General features: G+C 37.9%; 2 protein-coding genes across 2 annotated transcripts in view; both read left to right on the forward strand.

Moving 5' to 3' along the window:
• Positions 1–27,045, forward strand: part of XB22169526.S (A-agglutinin anchorage subunit-like S homeolog) — an 82,846-nt gene that overhangs the window by 35,318 nt on the left and 20,483 nt on the right. The window contains exons 2-3 of the mRNA XM_041578361.1: positions 6,554–6,584; positions 22,774–22,836. Coding sequence (XP_041434295.1) covers positions 6,554–6,584; positions 22,774–22,836 — 94 coding nt within the window. The remainder of the gene's footprint in view (positions 1–6,553; positions 6,585–22,773; positions 22,837–27,045) is intronic.
• Positions 6,670–9,202, forward strand: jund.S (jun D proto-oncogene S homeolog). Its single transcript, NM_001093966.1, is given in 1 exon segment — positions 6,670–9,202. A coding segment is annotated over 1 exon segment (900 nt). The 5' UTR covers positions 6,670–7,284; the 3' UTR covers positions 8,185–9,202.

A 27,045-nucleotide genomic window follows, 5' to 3' on the forward strand; every position in this document is an offset into this window, starting at 1 on the left:
TGGGACTTTTTTTTAAACAATCCCTATCTACTCTATTGCGCTTCGCCAGGTCTGAGGTGGTGAAGGAAGTCTAGCGTAAAAGGTAGCGTTCAATACACTGCGCAAGTTAGTGAATTTGCGTAGTTTCGTCGCTAGCGAAACTTCGCCTGGCGTAAGGTTGCAAAGTAACACTAGCGAAACTACGCCAGCGTTCGTTAGTGAATTTGCGCAGTAGTGAAAATGCCAAACGCTAGCGAATTAACGCTAGCGTTCGGCGCTTCGCGGCTTAGTGAATTTGCCCCCAAGACTGAAGACATGCAGGGGTGACATGCCACAACCTGATGTCTCATAGATGGAGAATCCACGGAGACTGAAGTCATGTTGCTCGGACTTGCTCCCAGAAATAATGATGACTTCTGGTCCTCTGTCAAGTATTGGGGCTCTTTGTTGGGGTCCTGAGGATCCTCCACCTCAATTTTTCAGTTGTAGTATCATTTAAAAAAAATTTTACTATAAAAAAAAAATGTAAAGGGAACAACTGTATTCACAGTAGGGTGACACCAAATTGGCAAATTGCTACCTCTCAATAAATATTCTCTTTATTTGTCTTTTATAATTCTTATAAAGTCTTTTACAATGTTTCAGTGGTATAAATAGTCAGATGAGACAACAGTAAGAAACAGACAGAAACTGCTTTCAGTTGCACTTACCCCGAAGCCTTTGAAAGCTGTGAAACTTTTCATTAATGCGTAATAGAAAGTTATTTAAGTGTTGTTTTAATTCATGAAAAACATGTGTTTTTTTAAAACCTTGTTGCATTCTCAGGAAAAAATTGTCTGCCAAGAATTTGTGCTTTTTGGGCAATTGTCGGAGAGCACAATGGAGAGCAATTTGGGGCATTCTAACTCTGCGTGTTTGGTTTACTAAAAATGAAATGTCCTAGTGTGCCTTTGTTTTAAAAGCAAGAAACATTTATCCAGCAGCTTTAATGAATCATGTACATTGTTTGAAGTTAAAAATATAAACTTCAGTGGATCGTGTCCCTTATGCATGTTAAACAGGGTAGAAGTTTTTACATTCATTGGAAAGGGCTGAATATTGTGACTTTACTCTTTTATGGGGATGCAACTTCATTTTAAATATCAGCCAGGTCCCAATAATACAAACACCAGGCTTAAGGGGTTATTAGGTAGCAGTCAGTCCATCACACACACACATTAGGGCAGAGTTGCTGAGATCTGTCTAGGCAGGAAATGGCTTGTCTACCTGCCCCATGTGTGTAAGCAGTTTGTTAGAATGGCAGAGACTGAACTCTCGCATATACATGCTCTGGCCTGCATGACAGAACACTCCCAAGTTGATCTTTATTAATTATCCATCTTAGCCTGAGGCTTAAAATGCATTTCTATGTGTGTAGGTCTCTGAATCTCTGGTTTATTGAAGAAGCCTTTATTGTTATAGTGGGTTGTAGAAGGTTTCAAAGATTGGTTAGAAACTAGGCCAAATTAGCACATGGTAATGTAAACTCTTTTGCTATGCATTAAATTAATAATTTTTCAGTTTGGCCAAATACCAAATCTTGCATAAATGATTCAGCAGAATGAATGAAATCCAAACCCTAATTGACATAATAAAATGTAAAAAAAATTGTCAGGTTCAGTTATTTAGAGATGTAAATAGAAGGGTTCCAATTCGGTTAAGGAGGACACCTTGGATAGAGTCCTGCAGCGTGTCAGTTTCCTGCAGGTTACTCACAAAAAAAAGCAGGTAACCTATAGGTTTCAGTTAGGGATTTTGGGTGCGGGGATTGCGGGTCTTATCTATAGCAAGTTTTGCATCTTTAAACTTTTGTTTCTGCCACCCACTTCTGTTGATGTTACTTCTAGTTTGCAGCAGCAACAGCACTTCCTGTTTAATGGTAGTCAGCGGGTCATGGATCATGTTGCGGATAAGACAGTTCTGGGTCGGTTAGCAAGTCCAAGCATGTAAAAATGTGGGTTGTGGGTGGGTTTACCCAAATCTGAATCCTGGGATTTTGACATATGATTCATACTATCCCTAGCATAGGTCCATATTGCCTATAACAATTCTCATTTGTGAACTGGGAGGCCTATATTTCAATATTCTAATTTGTGTAGTTTTAGAGTTTTTTCAGCCTCAATTAAACTAATATTTTAAAAAAGCATGAATGTCTACTTATTTATTAAAAAATCTGAATATAAACAGGATGAACAAATACAAATGTGGAATAAATTAAAAAAATAATTCAAAAACCTCAAAATCCTTGTTTTCAAAAGAATATTCGTATGATTATAAACTAAAAAAACATAACCTCTAAAATCAAAATTTTAAAAGTACAGCTCTCATTGACTTCTACACTAGCTCGACCAACTTTTAAATGGAGACGTTTTGTACAGGTATGGGACCTTTTATACAGAATTCTCTGGACCTGGGGTTTTCTGGATAACGGATCTTTCCATAATTTAGATCTTCCTACCTTAAATCTACTACAAAATCATGTAAACATTTTTTTTTGCTTCCAATAAGGATTAATTGTATCTTAGTTTGGATCAAGTAAAAGGTATGGCTTTATATTTACAGAGAAGAAGGAAATCATTTTTAAAAATGTGAATTATTTGGCAAAAATGGAGTCTATGGGAGGCCGCCATTCTGTAATTCAGAGCTTTCTGGATAACAGGTTTCTGGATAATGGATCCCATACCTGTATTACAGTTTTTCTAATGGTTTTCATAGTTCAGAGCAGTGATCCCCAACCAGTGGCTCGGGAGCAACATGTTGCTCCCAGTGACCCCAAAGAGTGCTTATTTTTGAATTCCTGGTTTGGAGGCAAATTTTGGTTGTATAAAACCCAGGTGTACTGCCAAATAGAGCATCCTGTAGGCAGCCAGTTCACATGGGCTACCAAATGACCAATCACAGCACTTATTTTGCACTAACCAGGAATATTTTCCTGCTTGTGTTGCTCCCCAACTTTTTTTTACATCTGAATGTGAGTCACAGGTAAAAAAATGTCGGGGACCTTTGGTTTAGAGTAATTAGTTAAATACATGTTTTTTAGCACTAAAAGTTCAGTTCAGGGGGAATAAAAAACATACCAACATAAGTAGAACAACCCCACAGTGTGTATTATGTGGAAAAAAATCAAGCTTGATAAAGGGCCTGGTTGGCTCGAAACGTTGCCTTTTTGTATGCTATGGGCTAAATAAACTCTGCATTTGAGCACTTTTGCAAATTTAACAGTGTGCTGCTGGATTTTTTTCCATGTATTGATGTGACCCTAGGACAGGATTGGGTCTTCTAGTTCAGCACCTGACACAATAACAGTGTTTTTCTGGGAAGTACGGTAAGTGCTCCATGTTTTATGACAGTGTGTATTATCTAGCACATTTAACAAACTTCCCTTTTCCAAGTTATATGTTGTAAATTGTTGTAAATTTTAACAGCCTCACTGGTGTTCACACAAACTAAAGTTTCAAGCACTCACAGGTGTGGACATACACAAATCCCAGAATCTTCTGTGGTGCTTACGCTTGTCTCCTGGGAGGGGGTTCCCTCATCCTCTCTCTAGTACTTTGTGGAGCTCTCTCCAACTCTTTAACTCAGGGGATCACACTCTTTTCCCAGTTACACACAAATCTCCTTTCACAGCCCCTCACTCTTCTTCACTCAAGGAGGTCTCAAGGGGGAAGCACTGAGGTGTAGTTTCACACCTCATTTTAAAGGGATCCTCTCATCGGAAAACATGTTTTTTTTCAAAACGCATCAGTTAATAGTGTTACTCCAGCAGAATTCTGCACTAAAATCCATTTCTCAAAAAAGCAAACAGATTTTTTTTATATTCAATTTTGAAATCTGACATGGGGCTAGACATTTTGTCAATTTCCCAGCTACCCCCAGTCATGTGACTTGTCCCTGTACTTTAGGAGAGAAATGATTTCTGGCAGGCTGCTGTTTTTCCTTCTCAATGTAACCGAATGTGTCTCAGTGAGACATGGGTTTTACTATTGAGTGTTGTTCTTAAGTTGGCCATAGACGCAAAGATCCGATCGTACGAATCGTGGATTCGTATGATTTTCGGACCATGTATGGAGGGTCCCGACATTTTTCGTCCGTCGGAGATCGGTCGATCGGACAGGTTAGAAAATTTCTGTCGCCTGCCGATAATATCTCTGCGTGTATTGCCGATCGTACGAGTTTCAGTGGGAGACTGTCACTAGTGTTGTCAGACATAAGTATCGTATGATTGCTGTCAGGGGCAGAACATTGGGTGATCTGTTCTTATTTGATCGGAATGGTAAAGACTTTGATCTGAATGGTTAGTGGAGGGTCGGGAGATGGGAAAGTCCGATTGTACGTTGATTCGTACGATCGGATCTTTGCGTCTATGGCCAGCTTTAGATCTACCAGGCAGCTGTTATCTTGTGTTAGGGAGCTGCTATCTAGTTACCTTCCTATTGTTCTTTTGTTTGGCTGCTGGGGGGGAAATGGGAGGGGGGTGATATCACTCTAACTTGCAGTACAGCAGTAAAGAGTGATTAAAGTTTATCAGAGCACAAGTCACATGATTTGGGGCAGCTGGGAAATTGACAATATGTCTAGCCCCATGTCAGATTTCAAAATTAAATATAAAAATTCTGTTTGCTCTTTTGAGAAATGGATTTCAGTGCAGAATTCTGCTGGAGCAGCACTATTAACTGATTCATTTTGAAAAAAAATTTTTTCCCATGACAGTATCCCTTTAACTACAACTTAATTAGATAACTACCTCTACTTAGGCAGCTGCAAAACAAATAACGGTGCGTGGAATGGAAGGCCTACCCTGCTCTCCTCCATTCACTCCAGGGACCTATTATCCAGCTTTTCCTAAAACAGTACACAACTACAGCCATGCTTGCTGCAGCAACACACACTTTCCCTGGAGTTTAATATTCACCAGCCTAACACTGGTGAAATGTACACAATATTGTGCCCTTTTACACACATATTTTACACTTAGTTTGGATCAAGCATAAGGCACTGATTTATTGTTACAGAGAAAGAAGAAATAATTTTAAAAAATTTGTATTATTTTTATGGAGTCTGTGGGAGACGGTCTTTCTGTAATTTGGTGCTTTCCGGATAATGGGTTTCCAGATAATGAATCCTATACATGGACCATTAAGAACCAGACAGCTCAGTTACAACAATTTAGAACAACTCAAGGCTTGTGTAAGGTTTTTTATTTTACTCTTTTGCTAACATTAATATCAATTTCAGAAAGATGCTTCAAAAAGGGTGAAACTATATATTTTACTCTAATTTAATGTCCCATTTAGCTTTACCTAGGCAGCCCACCCTCAGATAAATGTTTAGTTCACCTGTGATCAAACCGCAAACCACATCTACAATCCAGTCCTCAATCAACAGGATTTTACAACAGAAAAAAACAGATTTGTCATATACATCATAGATATTATTGTCCAATTTAATACAGTGTAGATCATTTCAATAAAATCTGATATGCCAAGATTTAACCCTTACTCAACCGATGCCAATATATTGTTAGATTCAACAATTGTGCAATACTGTTTATTTCCAGTTAGTACAGGTAGACAACCCCACTCTCCGCAAGATACTGTATGCATTCCAGACTTGCAGGCTTGGGCCTCCATTCCATTTAAAGATCTTTTATTTTTTCAGCTGACTCTTTTCAGAGCAGCTGTCAAGAGCCAAGAATTTGAAACCTAAATCTGTTTTATGGGCGGAAGACAGTTGGAGTACTTCAAAGCTACTAATTAAGAAGTATTCTCTTCTAGATTCCATCACTGTCCTCGAGAAAATAGCAGCTGTAAAATATTAAGGCTGTTTTAATGTTGCTTTGGAAAGATTTGTGTTTTGTAAGCTTTTACACTTTCTTGAATTTTAAGTAGGTTTATTATAACACACACACACACCCCTCATTTGAAACAGGGAGCTCCAATAAAGGGACTATTTTTAAAGATATTAATTTTTAGCACCATGTAAAAGCAACAGCATATATTACTTATAATTACCTACAAAATGAGTAGTTTTTCATGTATCCTATATGTCTCCTTTCAGCACAGCACCTCCCCAACAGTGTCATGACACACATGCACCCGCATCTGCACAGAAAGAAAGTGTATAACACTAAAACTAAACGTTGGGGGTGGGGGAAGCAATCCAGAGACGCAGGCTGGCTAAAGAGACCGGAACAAATGAAGAGAAGTAGTTGCTGTGCAGGAGAAGGTCTGGGAATGTAGAGAAAGGACCGGGGCACAAGACTGGAGGAATGAGGGAATAGGGATCGCTGGAAGACACGCTCAGGCAACTAGGCACTCCCCGTACACGTGTCTATAAATATCCTCTGACGTATCTGCTTAGGCGAGTTTTTTTTTCTTTCTTTCTTAGGTTAAAAAAAAGGCAACACGTGACACACTTGCCACCCAATTAGGATAAGCGTAGCTCTGCGAGACACAAAGGGGTTAACGAATGACCTCAACCCAGCCTGCCTTGCTGCCTACAGGACACGCCCACTATGCAAACGGAGCTATAGCTCACGTCATGGCGGACCAATCTGCTTGTCGGTAGGTGACATCATGTTGATGGGGAGGGTATATATAATTGAACTGGGGGAGAAACAGTTTAGTGTATAGAGAAAGACCGGAGGTTAGCAGCCTTAAGCTTTGTAAACACAGAGGAGGCAGCTATCCCGTTACTGGCATGCTTGTAGGAACAAAGCGACAACTCTGAATCCAGCCAAAAACCTGGAACTTTATGAAAGCGAAGGACTTTTTGTTCAAGTTATAGCTGGGGTTCTCGAAAGCTGACGGGAAGAACATTTTGCAACGACGCTGGCGTCGCTGGCAGCAGTGAAAACAAAGAGGGATCCTGTCAGCTGAGGGGGACACAGACCTACAGGACTGTAGGACACAAAATTGCTTTATGACTCTCCCAGACATTGGATTATTCTCTGTATGGTTCGCCTTGTTGTAATGGAAGTCCCTCACGGGATGTCCCACTTTTAAGCGAAGAGAGGGGGGCACTTAGACCCTTTTGGGACAGTCTGAGAGTGAACAAAGGCTCCTTGGATTGATTTACACTGCTCCATTACTTTGTAACAACATACTGTAGTCTGAGTGGGTGGCAAGAGGAAATCTTGATTCCTTTCAGCATTTTCCCTTTGGCAAAGCATCAGAACTTTTGGACTTGTAGTCAAGGGGTGTAGGCAAGAAGGGGTACATTGTCCCCTACACACCCAGTTATACTTAAGTTTGTCAGGGGATGATGGAAATACCCTTCTATCATGATGATGTGTTGAATGTTCATCAGGCTCCCCAGTACACTTCTGCTTTTGACGCTATGATGAAAAAGGATCTGAACCTTAACCTGAATGACCAGGTTGTAGCTAATTTAAAGCCACATCTCCGTGATGCGGATGGCATACTTACATCCCCTGATCTTGGACTACTGAAGTTGGCTTCTCCTGAACTGGAGAGGCTTATCATCCAGTCAAATGGCATGGTCACCACCACACCTACTACTGGCCAGTTTGTGTACACAAAGGTGGCTAGTGAGGAGCAAGAATTTGCAGAGGGCTTTGTGAAAGCACTGGAAGATCTCCATAAGCAGAACCAATTGGGGGTTCAACCAAATAGTTTGGATATAAGCTCAGTTCCTGTTGGACCTAGCCTTCAGCCTCCACCAACATCCGAGTCTCCTATCTATGCCAATCTTAGCAGCTACCCCAGTGGGGCTATGGGAACCACTGTCAATTATAGTACTGATACTGTGCCATACCCACCACCTCCATCAAACATGATACAGCAACCAGCACCTCCACCACCCAGATTGCAGGCTCTGAAAGATGAGCCACAGATTGTACCAGAGATGGCCAGCTTTGGGGATAGTCCGCCAATGTCCCCTATAAATATGGACACCCAGGAAAGGATCAAAGCTGAGAGAAAGAGGCTGAGAAACAGGATAGCTGCATCTAAATGCAGAAAGAGAAAGCTTGAGCGAATCTCCAGACTAGAGGAAAAAGTGAAGAGCCTTAAGACACAGAACACTGAGTTGGCATCTACTGCTAACCTGCTGAGGGAACAGGTGGCCCAACTAAAGCAAAAGGTCATGAGTCATGTCAACAGTGGCTGCCAGCTTCTGCCCCAACAGGTCCAAGCCTACTAAGCACTAAATATTTCCTCTACTATTCTGACCTATCCATTGCTTTACCTTACACCTCTAACAAATTTATTCCAATTTTAAGAAGCTCACTAAGTATAATTAGTTGGGACTTTGTCATTTTTGTAAAGATTATTGACTCAAATGACCAAAGACTGGGGTGGCTATACTTTCGGAAGCATCAAACCTCTCCCATTACTACTGACCATAACCAAATAGCATCATCTAATGTAGGGTGACCTTTTAAAATAAATGTAAACACAACCATAGTGGAGGATCATGGTGTTGGAATGATATTAGGACTGCATATTTCTTGAGACTGATAGTTTTGAGATACAGTGTTGCTGCAGATGTTCTTTTGTTTGTTTTTCTTCATGTAAACCATCCTGACTTTGCATAGTACAGATTTACAAATTTACCCCATAACACAACCTTAAGGAAGATTGAAGAGGCTTAAGACAACAGTGACTACTATTATATAGAGTGCATAATTAGCATGACTTACAGGATGTTATGTGGGTTAAGGTTTTGTTTCTTAGACCCTAATCATACTGCTCACTCCAGTGTTCTCTCTTGAGCTGTACAGACAAGTTCATTCATGCAGTAATGCCTATATCCAGAACATGTTTAAGACAAACTTGGTTGGATGTAAATGCCAAGTGCAATCAATGCTGATTTAAATATATATAAACTGCCTTAAATGTTTACAATGTTTCAAAAGCAGAGGACAGCATAGGCGGCAATAGCCTGCATTGAAACTACTTAGCTACTGGACAAATCCACACATCAGGGAAATTCCAGTATAAAGTGTATGAGTGCACTATGTCTGCATCTTCTAGGCCGAGCAATACTTTGTATGATAATTTAAATGTAATATTTTACAGAACTTTTGGTTGAAGTGTTCAGTTTGCTATAATTAAGTTATGCTGGGAACAATGTTTTCAAACCGTTTTTTTGTACTACACATTCCAGTATATACAGTACTCCAGTGCTCTTATATATAATAAAGTATTGTTAAAATGAATTGGCTTTGCTTGGTGGTTTTCCTATGACATCTGTTGGACCCGGCTTAGTCAAACGCACTTTATAAAAAGGTGTTTTTTGTTATAATGTTAGTTTTAGCAAGGCAGTAGAACGATCTTATGTGTATTTGCATTTGTTACCAAAGGTTCATATTATATGTCTTGGTGCATTAATGGAGGTAAGATATAAAAAGAGTTTATCTATACTGAAGGGCACATAGGATGATTAAAAATGCTATATTAAATTAAGGAATTTTATTTTTTCAGGTACTACAGGTCTGTGACCCAACTTCTATGTACAATATGTTATATACAGTAGAACCCCCATTTTATATTTTTCAGGGGACCAGAAAACAAAATGGTGTAAATTCCAGGAAAATGTAAAATCAGGGAAATGTATTATGCATAATATATAGGTGGGACCACAAAACAACAATGTAAAATGAAAACTTAAAATCAGGGGATGTAAAATGGGGGTTCTACTCTAGTTAATGTGTCTTTATCCTCAGCACACATGATTGTAGTTGGAGTATTACAGTACAGATCTTTATATATATATATATATATATATATATATATATATACACACACACACGTTGTACTATAGTATACAAACTATAAGTGTATATAGTATACAGTATATGTATAAAAATAATTTGATATTGGTTTTCATCTTTTTTTATTTGTGGGTTTTGAGTTATTTAGCTTTCTAATCAGCAGCTCTCCAGTTTGCAATTTCAGCAACTGGTTGCTAAGGACCAAAATGCCCTAGCAACCATGCATTGATTTGAATAAGAGACTGGAATATGAACAGGAGGTGACCTGCATAGAAAGATGAGTAATAAAAAGTAGAAATAACAATACATTTGTAGCATTACAGAGCATTTGCTTTTTAGATGCGGTTAATAACCCCCTTCCCATTTAAAAGCTGGAAAGAGACATGAAAATGCAAATAATTAAAAAATATGAAAAAAAATAATGAAGACCAATTAAAAAGTTGTTTAGAACTGGTCATGCCTTCTCAGCACACTGAGAGAGACCTTTTTTTTTTTTTCCTGTCCTACCTTAGGTAGGTGTGCACCGTAATGTTTATGTTCTAAAAGGGCTCAGTGCAGTTCTCTTTCCCCATCCTATAACATTCTACAAGTTAACTTAAAGGTGAACTGCCTTTTTAACTCTATGGAGCATATTTATCAAAGAGTGAATTTAGAGATTGCCACAGTCTACTAGAATGAAATTTCAAGTGGATTTTGAAAGGCTTATTTATCAAAGGTTGAACTTTCTCTTTCATCCATTTAACCTATCAGTGGCGCTAAGCGTGCCAAATCTTTTGACAATGAACATATTATGGCCACACCCCCTAATGACCATGCCTATTTTACTAAATTTAGCAGGTTACAAAAGTTTGAACCCATTTCTGGGAGTTTTAGGGCCATGTTTTATGTGTTATAACAGTTTTGCTAATGAAGGTGAAATTACTGTGAGTCTCAGTTCTCCCAAGAGACCTGCTTATGTTAAAGGGTTTGTTCACCTTCAAACAACTAGTTAGTTTCAGATAGATCACCAGAAATAATGACTTTTTCCAATGACTTTCTATTTTCTATGTGTGACGGTTTTTCTAATATTGAAGCGAAAGTGTAATTTCTCTCCTTTTGAAGCAGCTCTGGGAGGGGGGGGTCGCCGATCCTGTAAACTGTTCTAAATGGATACATTTAGTTGATACATCTCTTATCTTTGTCCCTACTGAGCAGAATCTCTGGGTTTCATTACAGGCAGCTGTTAGACTTGATACAATTGTTGCTAATACTCCAGAGATGCAGCTGAGAAATGTATCAACTCAATGTTGCAAAATTGTAACAGTTTAGAATCTGCACTTGAATTACTGAGCTGCCAGACTCAAACACCAGAGACCCGAACATTCACCTTTAAACTTAGATTTTGGAAAAAACGTAAAAAATAAATAATGGAAAGTAATTGGAAAAAGTCTATTTCTGGGGAACAATCTAAAAACAACTGAATTGAAAAAAGTGTTTGGAAGGTGAACCACCCCTTTAATGGGGTGGTTTACGTTTAAGGTAAATTATTATGTTCTAAAACAGCCAATTCTAAGCAACATTTCAATTGCTTTTCATTATTTTTTTATAGTTTTATAGTTATTTCCCTTTTTTATCTGACTCTTTGCAGCTTTCAAATGGGCGTCACTGACTCCCTTGTAAAAAAACAAAACAAAAACAAATGCTCTGTAAGGCAACAATTGTATTGTTAGTGTTATTTTTTTTTTTTTTACTGATCCTTCTATTCAGGCCGTCACCTATTCATATTCCAGTCTCTTATTTAAATCAATGCATGGTTGCTAGGGTCATTTGGACCCTAGTTACCATATTGCTTAAGATGCAAATAGAAGAGCTGCTGAATAAAAAGCTAAATAACTCAAAAACCACAAATAATAAAAAATTAAAACAAGGTGCAAATTGTCTCATGATATCACTCTCTATATCATACTAAAAGTTATCTCAAAGGTTATCAACCCCTTTAAATGGTTACATTTATATCTTTTCTTATCTTAAATTGTCACAAATGTATTGAAGTGCAGCTGCTCAGTGTTCTTATTTTAACAGGGTTGTTCACCTTCAAACACTATTTTCAGTTCAGTTGGTTTCAGATTGTTCACCAGAAATAAAGATTTAGCCAAATTCCAAGTACTTTCTATTTTCTATTTGTGATGGTTTTTCCAATATTGAAGTTTACTTTTTTTACCTTATAAAACAGCTCTGGGGGGGGTGCCAACTCTTTTAGGGACACATTTACCTAGGGTCGAATATCGAAGGTTAATCAACCCTCGACTGCCGAATTGAAATCCTTCGACTTCGAATATTGAAGTTGAAGGATTTAGCGAAATTCGATTAAATCCTTCGAATCGAAGGATTGTAATCCATCGATCTAAGGATTATCCTTCAAACAGAAAAACCTTGGAAAGCCTATGGGGACCTTCCCCATAGGCTAACATTGGCCTCGGTAAGTAGATAGCTGCATTTTTTTTATTTTTTTTCAACTATGGCTTCATTGTAGCAAAGGCTTGCTGTCATTATAGTATTGATTGCTGGTGTCTGTTTGTCATCTAGCTTAATAAATGAAACTCCAAGCATCTCTTGGCCTTTAGGATTTGAGATTTGTAGTTCTAGAACAGCTGGACAGCTGAGGTTAGGGCAGTGGTTATCAGACGTTTTCAGCTGATTCCCTGTTTGAAGTTCAAACGTTTGTTCAGAACTTTTTCCTTATAAGATAACATATGTGCATTGTTCAAGAATATATGTAAAGTAGGAAATAAGTGTTTCAACTCAAATTTACCATAACTTTCTTGTAAAGTGGGCTTTGAGGTGTATTTAAGAGAGCAAACAGGAATTCTTCCCACTGCTTTAGCCCCACAGTTTGGGAACCACTGGGTCAGACTTTCTTGTATATGGTCACTTATACATGAAATTGTTATTGCTCTTAAAGGACAAGGAAAGTTAAACTAAAGAAGTAGCTAGAAATGTTGTGCATGATGTTTTGGGTTTCTGTATCAGCCCAAGGCAACTACAGCCCTTTAGCAGTAAAGATCTCCAAAGATGCCCCAGTAGCTCCCCATCTTATTCTCTGCACATGCTCTGTCCTGCTGTCAGTTACTGAGCTTAGGGACTAACTCACAATATACAGTACACATAGAATATAAATGTCACAATATAAGGCTGGTTAGTAATTAATACAGATAATTACTACATGGCAGCACAGAAACCAGTGCAACTAGCATCAGAATTTAATAATCAGCCCTGTAACATCATCTTATATTACAGGCAAACCTCGTTTTCTGCTTGATAATTAGTGACGACCCCTAAGCTTAACTTCTCAACAGCTGCACAGAGCTCACTGAGCATGTGAGTGTCGCAAACACTTTCACAGATGGCGACCCCCTATGACAAGCTTGAAGTCCTGGATCATTTCTGCTATTGACAAACTGGTGCAATAAGTTCAGTATATAAAACATGGTAGTTTTAGCCATATTAATTTGTAGGGTTTAGTTCTCCTTTAAACAGATTTTATATTTAACTGTATAGACGCAAATTCTTACATAGTTTGGTTTTCTCTTGCCATTTATGGGGAATGCTGTCATTTTTTATTTTCTTGTCTTTAAAAAGTCTTGGCAATTGTGGGCACATTTTTTCAGCAAAATTTTCTTACATTTTTTTTATGTTCAGGTTGCCTGTAGTTTAGGAAAAAAACATGCAAAGGCACTTTGTAGTTCTTTATATTATCAATAAGTATCTACAACACCTTTTGTCTGTCACTCCTGTTTTATCAAGGACTACACACAACAGCTAACTTGTCCATGTGATGTGACTAGCTCTGGAAATTGCATTGGCTCTCAAGAGGTGAACCCCTGCAATGTCACATGTTGGGAAGGGACATGACAATTTACTTATTTGGTGAGAATCGTGTTGCTAAATATCTGTCTGATGTACTTTAGCTACATCCATGACCACACACTTTACACGGCTGTTGCTCTACGCACAGCCAAGAACTTAACATCAGAATACACTTTTCCTGGAGTAAGTGTGGACACATATCCATTAAAAATATAACCTTTCACACAAAACCTAACTTTTCATTTTATTGCAGTTTATCTGGTACAATGACATAGCTTAAGTTGCAGAAATAAATTCCAGTTGTATTTAAAACATGCTGGACACAGAGAGTGCACACCATTGTGATTATTTTAGTCAAATGTAATATGGGAAGTTGTACCTTCACCATCAACAAATACTTTAAATTTAAATCTCCATTCCATGGATCCATGCCAAAATAAGAGCTGCAGTCTGAATTGTATCCTGCTGTATCCTGCAGATTAATTTTCATTGAGTCCAAAAATGGGTATATAGAAAAATGTTCTGCCATGTTTGGTCATATCAAATACTTTTTGAAAGGTTTAAAATAGATTATTAAAGTTGTAGGTTTCCTTTAAAAGCTTTCCTATCCATCCACATAATCATCCCTATTCTAATGAAGCAAACTCAACCTATTTGCCTATTTTCTCGTTCATAAGGTAATAAACAGCAGGTTGTTTATAAGCCCCGTTTTGGACGTTTGAGCTGGATATAACAAGCAGGCTTCAGACTGCAACTTCCATTCCAGGAAATATAATTATAATATACTGTATGTACCTGTGGTTTTGATTTACTATGTTACATTTGACTAATACTGATATATTGTACTGACAACAACTTCTTGTGTAAAGGCAAAATAATAACTTAAGGGGCAACCTTACTGATATGGACAAAGTTTCAGAAAATTCATGTTCATGGTCTTTACATGCTACCTAATTTGGGTAATATGCATATACATAGTAAGCTCAGACTATTCAGAAGTCATCTTTAGATTGTTTTTTTACATTCATATTTAGAATGTTCAACGCCAGCAGAATTTCACATTTCATTTGCACTCAGTGCCAGACATTTTTTGAACATTTTGTGCTCCCTCATTTTAGGGGCATTTCCTGGTGGTGAATTTTTAGTTTACCTAGGAAAACTATACATTTTTTGGGAGAACCTGAGTGTGTATTTTTACTTCTGAAACAAGATTTAGTGCTTTAATTACCAAAAAAATAACAGAAAACTATATTTTATTTTATGCACAAAAAATCTACTGATTTGGAAAGCCTCAAGTGTCTCGAATGTGCCAATACCAGATATCTACATCATAGATTTATGGAGATTTCTGTCTTGTATAAATCAAAAACACATTGCACTAAATTACCACATTTTTAAAGCACTACAGTAGAATATGGCATAACTTTGCAAAGTCAAAAATCCTGGCACAGTAAGTTTACCCCAGGAAGCCATATATTTTTGGAAATGATACATATTGTTGAATCCAAAATGGGTAACCAGGTCTTTCTTCTCCTAATTAACAAACATCAAAATTTTTCTGAACTTATCGGTTTCTATGAAAATTCTGAAAAAATCATCTCAAAATATTCACTTTGCAAGTGTGTTTCTCTCACATACAGTAGGATTAGGTACAAAGAAATAGCATCCTTAATATGAATTCAAGGGGTCCACTGAACAGTTTCATGTCCATTGTGCATAGGAATTACCAAAGTATTTGTTGTTTAGAGACCCCAAAATGAAGTTAGGGCATGCAAATTGCTCTGGAAATCACTTCAGATACTGAATAATCTAAACATTTTTTGCATGGTAAAAACACAAAAAATACATTGACCTCCAAAAGCCATTAATTTTTAGAAAGTACATATTTGGGAAAATCCAAAATGGGTAACCACGTTTTTCTACTCCAAATTACTGATTTGCAATGCTTTCCCAAAATTGTCAGTTTTGATGAAATACCTGAAAATCGCCTTAAAGCTTTCACTTTGCAGCATCTTTATCTCCCACATAGCATTAGGTACCAAGACAAAGCCTCTTTAAATATGAATTCCCATTGTGCATTGGATTACCAAAGTATCTGGCATTTTGAGACCCCAAAATGAAGTTAGCGCATACAAAATGTCCAATAAGTCACTTCAGCTACTGAATAGTTAACACATTTATGGCATTTTTGGGGGGCACGCTGGATGGTCTGGAAGCAATGGTATAACTACCGGGGCTGCGGGGGACTGCATCCCCTCTGGTTCCACCGCAGAAGTTAGAACTATGCAGTTTCTGACACACACCCTATCCGCCGGTAAGAAAATTTCTGTCTGGAGAGGGTAGGGGTGAGTTAGTTATGCTACTGTCCGGAAGCACAAGCAGCAGCAGGACACGTAGTTTGCACATGTCTGATACCCCAAGTATCAAGTGGAATGATGGTAGGTCAGCAGTAGCCATAGACAAAGCAATACAGAAGTGCAACCAGCTACTATATCCTGATCAAGAAAATTCACAAAGGTATCCAGATAGTAATCCTACCTATATACAGGGCCTTATTTACCATATAGGCACCTGAGGGTCTCTGTCTAGGGCAGCTGCTTTAGGGGGACAGCCCTTGGGTGCCATGGTAAAAAAAATCCTAAAAAAAGAAATCTCCCCTGCCACTGACAGATACTTCCCTACTAAATCCATCGAACCAAGGTGGGGGTGAGGTGTAGGGGGTACTTGGCAGGCCTGTGAGCCAAATATAAGGTAGAGCTTTGTGTTTCACCCAGAGTTAAGTTGTGGTTCTTTATGTAAGCTTCTCTGCAATTACTACCAGGTCCACCTTCCTAGTAATTCTAGTTACTAGTGTTTGCAGAGTAGCATATATGGATGCAAACATGGCTGTATTTAGGTTCGCTGCCACCTTAGTCACTGGTGTGCATGATGTCACTTCCTATAAACGTCACCTCCGGTTTCCACTTTCACTCAACCCCCCAGCTGCTGCAGGCTTTAAACAGTAAATCTCCCAGGGTGGCTGGAGGATTCTTTATTTTTCTTTAAAAAATGCATTCAATTATGTAGGTAACTGAGGGAGGGCTTCCCCCAAAAGCGGCTGCCCTAGGCACGGGCACTCGGCTGCCTATAAATAAATATGTAACTTTCTGGATATCACAATAAAGCATATTTCAGTGCTATAAAGGTCTAAACTTATAAATGGAGAAAACAAATCGAAACCATCATAGGGGCAAATTTACTAAAGGGCGAAGTGGCTAACGCTAGCAAAAATTCACCAGCGTAACATAATTTTGGCACTTCACCGATTTACTAACGGCCCCTAGCATAAATTCGCTAGCAAGGTAGATAGACTCTAGCCGTACTTCACATCCTTACGACAGGCAAAGTTGCGCTCTGGTGAAGGGACGTAACTATGCTAATTCACTAAGTTTCGGATTTTACTGCGCCACACTTTACTCAGACCAGGCGAAGTGCAATAGAGTAGATAGGAGCTTCTCTAAAAATAGTTAAAAAATTTTCTAAGTCCCAAAAAATGCTGGCGTCTTTTACTTTTTTCTGGGTGATAGGCTGAAAAAGATCATATTTATTTTTTGGGGTACCCTCCTTCCCCCATAAATTTCCTAACATATAGAACCTAAACTATACAGTGGGCACATGTGTAGGGCAATATAATACCTCTATTTTATTTTATTAAGCTTCCCTGGGCATGTGTAGTGTAATGTATTTGCTGCAGCATACTGTATACGTCCATTGTACTTTAATTTGGCGCTGTATGCAAATTAGGCATCGCTGGCATAACTTCGCTTTGCTTGACGAATTAACGCTAGCGCAACTTCGCTACCTTTCGGCTCCCTGGACGCAACTTCGGATTTTAGTGAATTTGCGCTGCCCTGGCGAATCTACACCTGGCGAAGTGTTGCAAAGTGAGCGAAGCCGTCGCTGGCACAACTTCGGAGCTAAGTAAATTTGCTCCATAGTGTAGTAAATGTTAAGATATGTACATTCAATGTGATCCACTCATACCATGATGAGCAAAGTGCTTGTACAAACTATCATAAATATTCATCACTAAATATATAAATATGTTCAATTTCAAAGTCCATTAATAATTTGAAATATATATATATATATATATATATATATATATATATATATATATATATATATATTATGTCAATATATTTTTTCAAAGAAAGAGGATGCAGTACTTATTGTATATGATCCACTCATACCATGATGAGCAAAGTGCATCATAAATATTCATCACTAAATATATAAATATGTTCAATTTCAAAGTCCATTAATAATTTGAAATATATATATATATATATATTTTATATATATATATATATATATATATATATTATGTCAATATTTTTTTCAAAGAAAGAGGATGCAGTACTTATTGTATATTATAGTTAAATTAAAAGGAAGAAATATGCTATAAGAGAAGGATAAGGTTCAGGTACTTCATTTAAGTACAGTATGGGCAGAGCTCCCCTGTGTAGTGTAGAGCTGCATTTAGTGTCTTGCTGTTTGAATAATTCAATATAGTGACCTCTCTTTACTTGCCACAAACAATAATTGTGTGTTTTTATTTCCAAGATATTTTGTGGTTACTGTAATTGTTAATTAAAATGGTATTTAGGGCATGTTGGTCAGTCACTATTACATGCTTTTTTTTGTGTGAACATATGCTGCACAGTTTGTTATACTGTGGAGTATTGTGGCCCTCTAGTGACCATAAGAAGTTAAAAACCAAACAAGTTCTATTCCATACACAGTTAAGAGCAGAATGGCTCTCTCCTGCATTATGTGAAATAAAGGAAGATGTTTCTTGCACGATGTACCTCATTCCCTCTTTTTTATAGTTGTTATAAGTATTACATATAATGCATAAAGTAAGTAGTATATATATATATATATATAATACACAAAAGCCATGAATATCCTGTAAATTATATCCTTATAAATGGTGAGTAGTGATGTCATCAGTTATAAACGGTGAGTAGTGATGTAATTTCTGTCACATGACTCACTAAAATTTGTGTATTATAATAAATAAAGTACCCCCAGTTGTAAAATATGAGGATATTAGAAGTTACCTCGGAGTTCCATGACCTGTATAAAAACACTCGGCCTTCGGCCTCGTGTTTTTATATGGTCATGAAACTCCTCGGTAACTAATAATATCCTTATATTTTACAAGAGGGGGTACTTTATTCACTATATATATAAATCAGTAATAATAAATCAATACCCTGTACTTGATCCCAAATAAGATATAATTAATACACATCAGAGGCAAATCAATCCTATTGAGTTCATTTAATGTTTAAATTATTTTTTAAGTATACTTAAGTTATGATCCAAATTATGGACCCTTATCCAGAAAAAAACAAGTCCCTGGCATTCTGAAAAAATGACGGGCCCCATACCTTGGGATCTAAACTCAAAAAAATGAACCATTTATAGTGGTCCTCTGAGATACTATAATAGCAGTAAACTCTTAAGCTCTTTGAACTACAAATAACATATTTATTTTTTGTTTCCAACCATTTTTGTGGCAGGTTTTTATGTGACTGGCTTTTTTTCACATTAAATGAACACTAACATCAAAATAATAAAGTGTTTTAAAGTAATAAAAATATTATGCAGTTTTGCCCTGCACTGGTAAAACTACTGTGTTTGCTTCAGAAACACTACTATTGTTTATATAAATAAGCTGCTGTGTAGCAATGGGGGCAGTCATTCAAAGAAGAATAGGCTCAGGTTACACAGCACATAGCAGATAAGCTTTGTAGAACAAAAAGATTATATCTGTTATCCACTATTATACCTGTGCCATATAGCTTTTTTTTAATTTCCGCCATTGCTACACAGCTTGTTTATTTGAACTATAGTATTGTTTCTGAAGCAAACACACCAGTTTTACCAGTGCAGGGCAACAGTACATGATATTTTAATTACTTTAAAACACTTTAATTTTTAATTACTGTTCCTTTAATAACATGGCCTGTCTGGTTATTAAGTGTAAGAGATAAATGTTTCTTTTCTTTGAGTGTAGTCACAGAACCAGTATAGGTTCACTTTTTGTCTTTTGCACTCCTTTTTTTAAAAAAATTTTTTTTATTGATTTTCTTTTTTATTGATTGACACAGCAAAAGTTCAAGAGTGAACTAACACAGAGAAGGCTACATGCCTATCGCCATTGAGTTTGTTTACACTGTACATTCTATAATTTAGTTAATGCAGACTGGCCTCTTCCGTTGTAGGCTTGTTCTATCTTCCATCAGCTGTGCCTTATTTTAACAAGGGGGGTAGGGGAGGTGGAAGGAGTGACAGCAAGAAGGAGAATGGGAGAAATTAAAAAGTGGGTGGAAAGGTAAAGTATAGGTGGGAGTTTAGTAGGAGAGAAAAAAGAGAAAGGTGAAGAAATGTTGTTCAGCTTACACCATCTAAGAAGCTCGGTTCCAGGGTCGGACTGGGGGGCCCGGGGCCCACCGTGACTTCTGGTCCAGGGCCCCCATCCAGCCCCCCTGGCCCCCTACTGTGATGGGCCAAGCTTGGCGTTACTGTGTTAGGGCGCCGCTCAGTGCGCATGCATGAATGACGCCATGCACGAGCTGCGGCGCTCATCGCGCATGCGAAAACGTTTTTCCCCCCAAAATTTAGATATCGGGAGAGGGGGTCTGGCCTATGGTTATTTCCCGGTGTCCCGCCGGGCCAGTCCGACACTGCTCGGCTCCCTACGAGTTCTGCCTAAAGTGCCTTATGTTACGTTAGTAGTCCCTTGCTAAAAGCTTTCCAGGTGCTGGGTCCACGAGTGCCACTCCAACTCCCCCTCATAGCTTCTATCCAAAGGAGCATCTCTGATAGCTTCCATCGCCCCGATCCATTTCACCTTAGTGATCAGTGCTTGCAGTTCTGGAAGTTGTGCTTTTTTCCAGTTTGCTGCTAGTAGTGATCATGCTGCTGTTAGGATGTGTGTGTCTAGTTTACATGAACTCTGGGTGCGTAGGTCTCTTATCCTCATGCCCAGGAGGAATGTATTGGGAGCTGCTTGTATGGTACAATGAAGAACCTCGGAGAGCAGAGACCCTCCTCCAGAATTCATGGGCTATTGTGCAGGTCCGCTAGCTATGTTGAAAGGATCCCCATTCTCCACACCCTCTAAAACATGTTGCAAGGTCTGCATTTCCGCTGAGTTTACTGATACGTGTGGGGTTATAGTACCATCGGTATATGATGTTATATGCTCTTTCGCTAGAGGTTGCGCATATAGATTTTTTTGCCTGTATCCCATATATGTGACCGGTCTTTTTTGGTGAAGTAATAATTTCTTAATAACTAAGGCCAGTGGCGTTTCAGGGGCTGCTGTTGCCACCCGATGCTGCATCGCTAGTGCAGTGAGCACTATTGTGCTGCACTAGCACAGCTGAATTCCCATGTTAAAAAAACAGAAATTCAGCTCCCTGGTAACTGGCCCCTCCATGCCACCTGAGGCAAGGTTCTCACCAGGAGCTGCCCTGACTAAGGCATTAAGCAAAAACTAATAAAACTTGTGAACCTTAAGAAGGTAGAGGCAGTTAGGACCCAGCTATCACAAGGTAAGCATAGTCTGACCAATGTTTTTGCCCAGTCTGGGTCTAGATTGGGATAATGTTGGCCTCTTTGCAAACAACAGGGACTATTAATGTAGGACTATGCAAGTCCTATGGGAAAAGACCATAGCAATGCACCAATGTTGTCCTAGTCTTTCAGGATATTCTAACCTGCCTGCTAGATATTTGGACAATTTTTGGCCTGATATCTGTTAGTAAGTGGCCAAGATGGCCCCATACACAGGCCAAAAGCTGCAGACTCTGTCTGGAATGGCTGTATCTCCAGTTTACATCAGCCTGTGTAGGGCCAAATTAACCCTACTCTTAATTTCCTATCCCATGGTCACTATCTCTTTGGTGAGGCTATTATTTATCCTCATTGCTACAAGTACAATTGTAAGCTATTGTGCACTAACCTAAATCATTTTAACCTATTTGCTCAGTGATATGCCATCTTACCCTACTCCAACTTACTATCCCACAGTCACTGTCCTATCCCAGAGGCTATTATCCCCACTGCCTTAAAAGGCACTTTCTTATCTTACTCTAATCTTCTTTCCCACAGCTACAGTCCCATCACAGATGCTATTATCCCCACTGCTATTATAGGCACGGTGTTTCCCAATTATACCTGCTATTCCACAGCCACAGTCCCTTCCCAGAGTCTATTATTCCCACTGCTACTATAGCACCATCACATCCTATTATAGATGCTATGCTACCCTATAGTAACAGCACCCCAAGTACCCTATTGTATCCTATTATATATCTCACAGAAACTGTTTTATGTTACTGAAGGCACCATGACTATAGTGAATGATTTTCCTGCCTGTAAACAGAAAACCTCACTCCCTTACCAGAAGTTATGATTAATTTTAGAGCTAAATGCACCATTTCACCCTATACTTGCGATCCCACAGTAATAATCTCAACCCAGTTATCAACATCCTGCTCTACTGTACCTGCTATCACACAATCCCCATAGATACTATAACCACCATTTCAGCCAAATTTTATTTATATCCTACGTCATTTATTTCTCCCAGTGGCTCACAAATACACTGAAAATGTACAGACAACATTCATAAATGAGCCATAACTAGTGTAACTGACATTTCTTAATGGATTTTCTGTCAGGCAGAACTGTATTAAGTTTCCTTTCAATAAATTAAGACAAGTTTGTTTTTTAACAAGATTAAGGGACTTTATTACTGTAACTGATTGCAGGGCAAGATTGTGATGTTAACTCTTACTCATGCAGCAGGACTTCTGAACTAATCTTAATTATGCCATACTATACTGTATAATATTTGCCTTTCCAATTAAAAACTGATGCCTGTTTTTCCCTAATTTGAAATGATTGTATTTGAAATACGATTTCATGCAGTTTGCAGGGAGTGAAAGATCTCGGTGGATTACAGTAAGTAGGAAAGAGTTAAGGGCAGGTATTACCTAGCATTAGGTTACACCTGTTCACATCCTTCCCACTAGGATACACAGACGTGTTGCAAAGACATTTGGCAAACACATGCAGTCTAAACTTTCACTTTTCTTCCACCATGGCAGGACCAAGAAATCTACTGCTGCTGCAGCTCCTCTTGACTCTCCCTGTGGCATTATATAGAGCAGGTAAGCACAACAGCTCCCTATCCTTACTCTTGAAAGCATGATCTCAGTTCAAGAGTAGTTAAATAGTTATGACTTATACAGAAGCAGCAAATACCAGAGCAGCAAGTATTGTAACCTGTTGTTTAACCTTCTGCTTTTATTGAATATTCAATGGAGTTCCTCCTGCAAGCACCAATATTAGTTATTTTTCTCCTGTAAATACTAAAATGCTGTTTATAGTCTGGTATTTTCATTGTACATATTTTAGAAATAATGATATACAAACAGCAATGCCCTATTATGATATTGCTAAGATTTTCTATCTGCACAGTAGAAATAGTTTTTTGTGAGTGTCTATTGCTATAGCTTTGTGTATATAGAAATATGTTTTTCCCCCTTAAGCCTGTATAGTTTCCCTCTTTCCTCCAGACCTCACTCTCTGTCTTGGGCTCATTTACAGTGGGCAAATTTACACCAGTGCAGATATCCATGGTAAACAATCAAGATTTTGCTGTCAGTGTTTTACATGCAGCTGGCATATCAGTGCTAATCGGCAAGTTTTGTTTATTGCTCAGGTGCTTATTTTCCCAGTGTAAATAAATTAATGTGTTTATGAAAAATGAGCTGTGCTGAGTTATTGGTGTAATTGCTGCTCATATAGTAGCTTGATGTTTTTGTGAACTATTTTTTAATAAAAATCATGGAATCACATAGGCCATACACAGGACCTGATAAAATCCTAGGAGTACCCTTCATATAAATAAAGGATTAGAAATAATATTCATTTATGAGCTGCTGAGCAAAAATCCTGAAACACTGGGCTGCCCAACTCAAATTTGCTGCTTAGGATATCAATAAAAGTACATAGATGACACCATTAGTTTAATACAATTCAGACTGCAAACATATCTGTGTATATCTTACAATAAGCTCCGTTCCAAGGGAAAAGTCAGTGATTGCTGATCTGTCAATTAGGGAACCCCTTTTAAAGTTGAAACTCCTAGATTTAGCCTTTGTGAATTTTGAGGGCACTTACCAACACTTATGGCATTCATCATAATTGCTTTAATACTATTTTATACTATTGCTTTAATTTTTAATTAATATTGATAAAAACAGAGATTATGGAATTAAACTGTCTAACACAGTAGCCAAACAACAGACTAGTTGGACATGCACATGCATGATCAAACTGGTCAATAAAGACTTTGAATCGCTGAAATCATCACGGAGGGGCCATTGGAGGTTAAAGGAAAACTATACCCACAAAATATATAATTATATATTTCAGTAAAGCAGCTCAAATGGCAAACCCTGCTTAATGTAAATACACAATCTTCATAATAATATACTTTTTAGTAGTATGTGCCATTGGGTAATCCTAAATAGAAAATTGACATTTTAAGAATAAATGGCCAATGATTCACGGTACACACAAACAAACCATACAAGTTAGGTCACATGAGCCAATTAATGGACAATTTTCTGCTTTCTGGTATAGTTAGTGTTTTATGACATTCCTGAAAATTACATCATAACTTGGATTACCAAAGTATGTGTCATAAAGGAACACCAACAACATAAATCAAGCATATGAATGTTCATCATTTGTAACAACCCCTAACAATAAGCTGATGCCAGTAAAGTACAGTATATAGCTTTGGAAAATACACATTCTGAGTAATTCAAAATGGTTAAATATATCTTTCTACTCTTACCAAACTCCAAAGCTTTGCTAAATTGTGAAATTTCTGAAAATCGCCTGAAAGTTTGACTTTACAGCACTTTAGGTGTGCGTAGGTGCTAACTTGTGCATCCAGATTGTATCAGGTAAACCACATTATGTAGCATGTATACGCCACAACATGAAAATAGTACATTTTATGTGTCATAAGAGCCCCTATCAATAAACTGACCCCCCAAAAAACATATATATTCTGTCGAGTTGGAAATGTTGGATGTATACAAAGAGTATGTTTTATGCAGAGACTCCAAAATCAAAATATTGCACTGGTAAATACGCAAGTAATCAAGAAGAAGGCAAATGAATACAGCACAAAAAGTCATCAAAACAATCATTTTAGAATAGAGGTTGAAATCCTAGTTTCACTAGTTATGGTCTGCAGTGATTGTCCCGTGGGCAAAAACAACACTGATTCAGAGCCTAATGTCACTATCACCATTAACATTGCCGAAAGGGATAACACAGTGAAATCAGAACCAATAAAACCTTGTTCAGGGAAATAAAAATGAAAAGTGTGATTATGAATTTAAGGGGCACATTTACTAAAAATCGTTCGACTATTCGACCATTCAATAGCCGAAGTACTGTCTCTTTAAAAAAAAACTTCGACCACCTACTTCGCCACCTAAAACCTACCGTGCACCAATGTTAGCCTATTGGGAAGGTCCCCATTGGCTTTCTAGCCAATTTCTGATCGAAGGAAAATCGTTCGATGGATGGATTAAAATCCTTCGAATCGTTCGATTTAAAGGATTTAATAGTTCGAATAGCGCTAAATCCTTCAACTTCGAAGTCGAAGGATTTAACTTCGACGGTCGAATATCGAGGGTTAATTAACCCTCGATATTCAACCTTAAGTAAATGTGCCCCTAAGTGTCTACACTGTCAAATTGCATTTTGTCTGTGTGCGTCATGTGAATGTGCAAAAACTGCCCATCCCAAACTGTTAGTGTAAATATAAGAGAGTGAGTTGTACCACTTTTGTTTGTTAATCTAATATTTGTTTAAAGCACCAGTCACTGTGGATCACCTACTTATCATCCAAGAATGCCTGTTTTACTGTAACTTTGGAAATGGGGTATAAGTCCATACATCATGAGAGCACTAGAATAGGAATGATAATAGTGCTACTAGGGTAATTTACCTTTATTAATACAAACCGTAAGCTGTTGTTCCATGACGCAAGAGTTTGACTTCTATCTCATTGTTGTAAGTGCTGTAAGTGCTAAGCAATAGTTTACTGATTGTAGAAAAGCTGCATATGAGGAATACAATCAAAGAGCTGTCTCTAAACTCCACAAATGGAAACATGTGGAGCAAGTCCAGTTGTTTTTTGAATTACTTATATTAGATATACCATGACCTGGATGAATGAAAATCTTCATAGTCAAAATGGAAACATGATTTGTTCATTTGTAGAAATAAGCTTCTGTCAATAAAGGAGGCTGTTATACCTGCTGTTTGGCCAGTTGGAAATATCATGTGTACACAGAAAGCAACATGCCATGCCGTTTGTTTGGCATATTGTTCCATTCCTGTCAAAGATGTGTTGCAAAATTATTTTTTAAAAAGTGAACGAAAGGGACCCCTGGGAATTTGGAACAGGTAAAACAGCTGTCCATGGGAAAAAGTAGGGACTTTAGGAATTTGGATGTGCAGGGATAATTTACTTTCGGCTGCATATTATTCGCATGCCTTGTGCCTCAGGAGGTAGCAAGGTGGGGATGGTGAGGGCCAAAGTGAAAACCAGTTGCGCTTTAAGGTATGCTGGGGCTCTAAAGGGTTAAGTTGTCTGTGGAAGTTTCCCTTTTCTGCTGATGACAAATACAAATGCAGTGGTAAAATAAACAAAAAAATGCAAAGAACAGTAGGGTAAAAAAAACATGCCTCAAAAAAAAAGTTGATGCATGCACAATTGTAAAAAGATAATTTTCATTAATAGAAATACAGATTCAAAATAATTTTATATAAATTACAAGAGGTTTATGTTTTGAAAATACACACATGCGGCTTACTATATGTAAATATTGCAAAAGGCAATTTTCTGCATCCCGTGTTGTTTGTTTTCAGCATGCTAGCCCAGGGGGAAAGCATTTTGATTATTTACTGAAGGCACAGACAAAATTTATGTACTGTTATATTTATATGTTCAGAACTCTGCCCAGAAGACACAATGAACACACAAATTAAAGCAAAAGGCAACTATTCTTAGGCCAGCGAGCAATAAAACACAGGATTTACGTGCAAAAATAGACAGCCTATATTTTGTAGTCACTGTTAGTTATGGGCAAATTTATTCGCCAGGCATGGTTGGCGCGATTTTTCTTGTTTTGCCGCCGGCGAATGTTTTTACGAAAAACTGCAGCAAAAATTTGGTGGTGAAAAATTTGCGCGCCAATTGACTTTAATGCATTTGGACAAAATAGTTGTGTGTACCCTAACCCTAACCCTGAAAAATATTTTAGCCTGCATATTAACTTTCTAAC

This window comes from Xenopus laevis, chromosome 1S (assembly GCF_017654675.1).
Source record: "Xenopus laevis strain J_2021 chromosome 1S, Xenopus_laevis_v10.1, whole genome shotgun sequence".
NCBI classification, from domain to species: Eukaryota; Metazoa; Chordata; class Amphibia; order Anura; family Pipidae; genus Xenopus; species Xenopus laevis.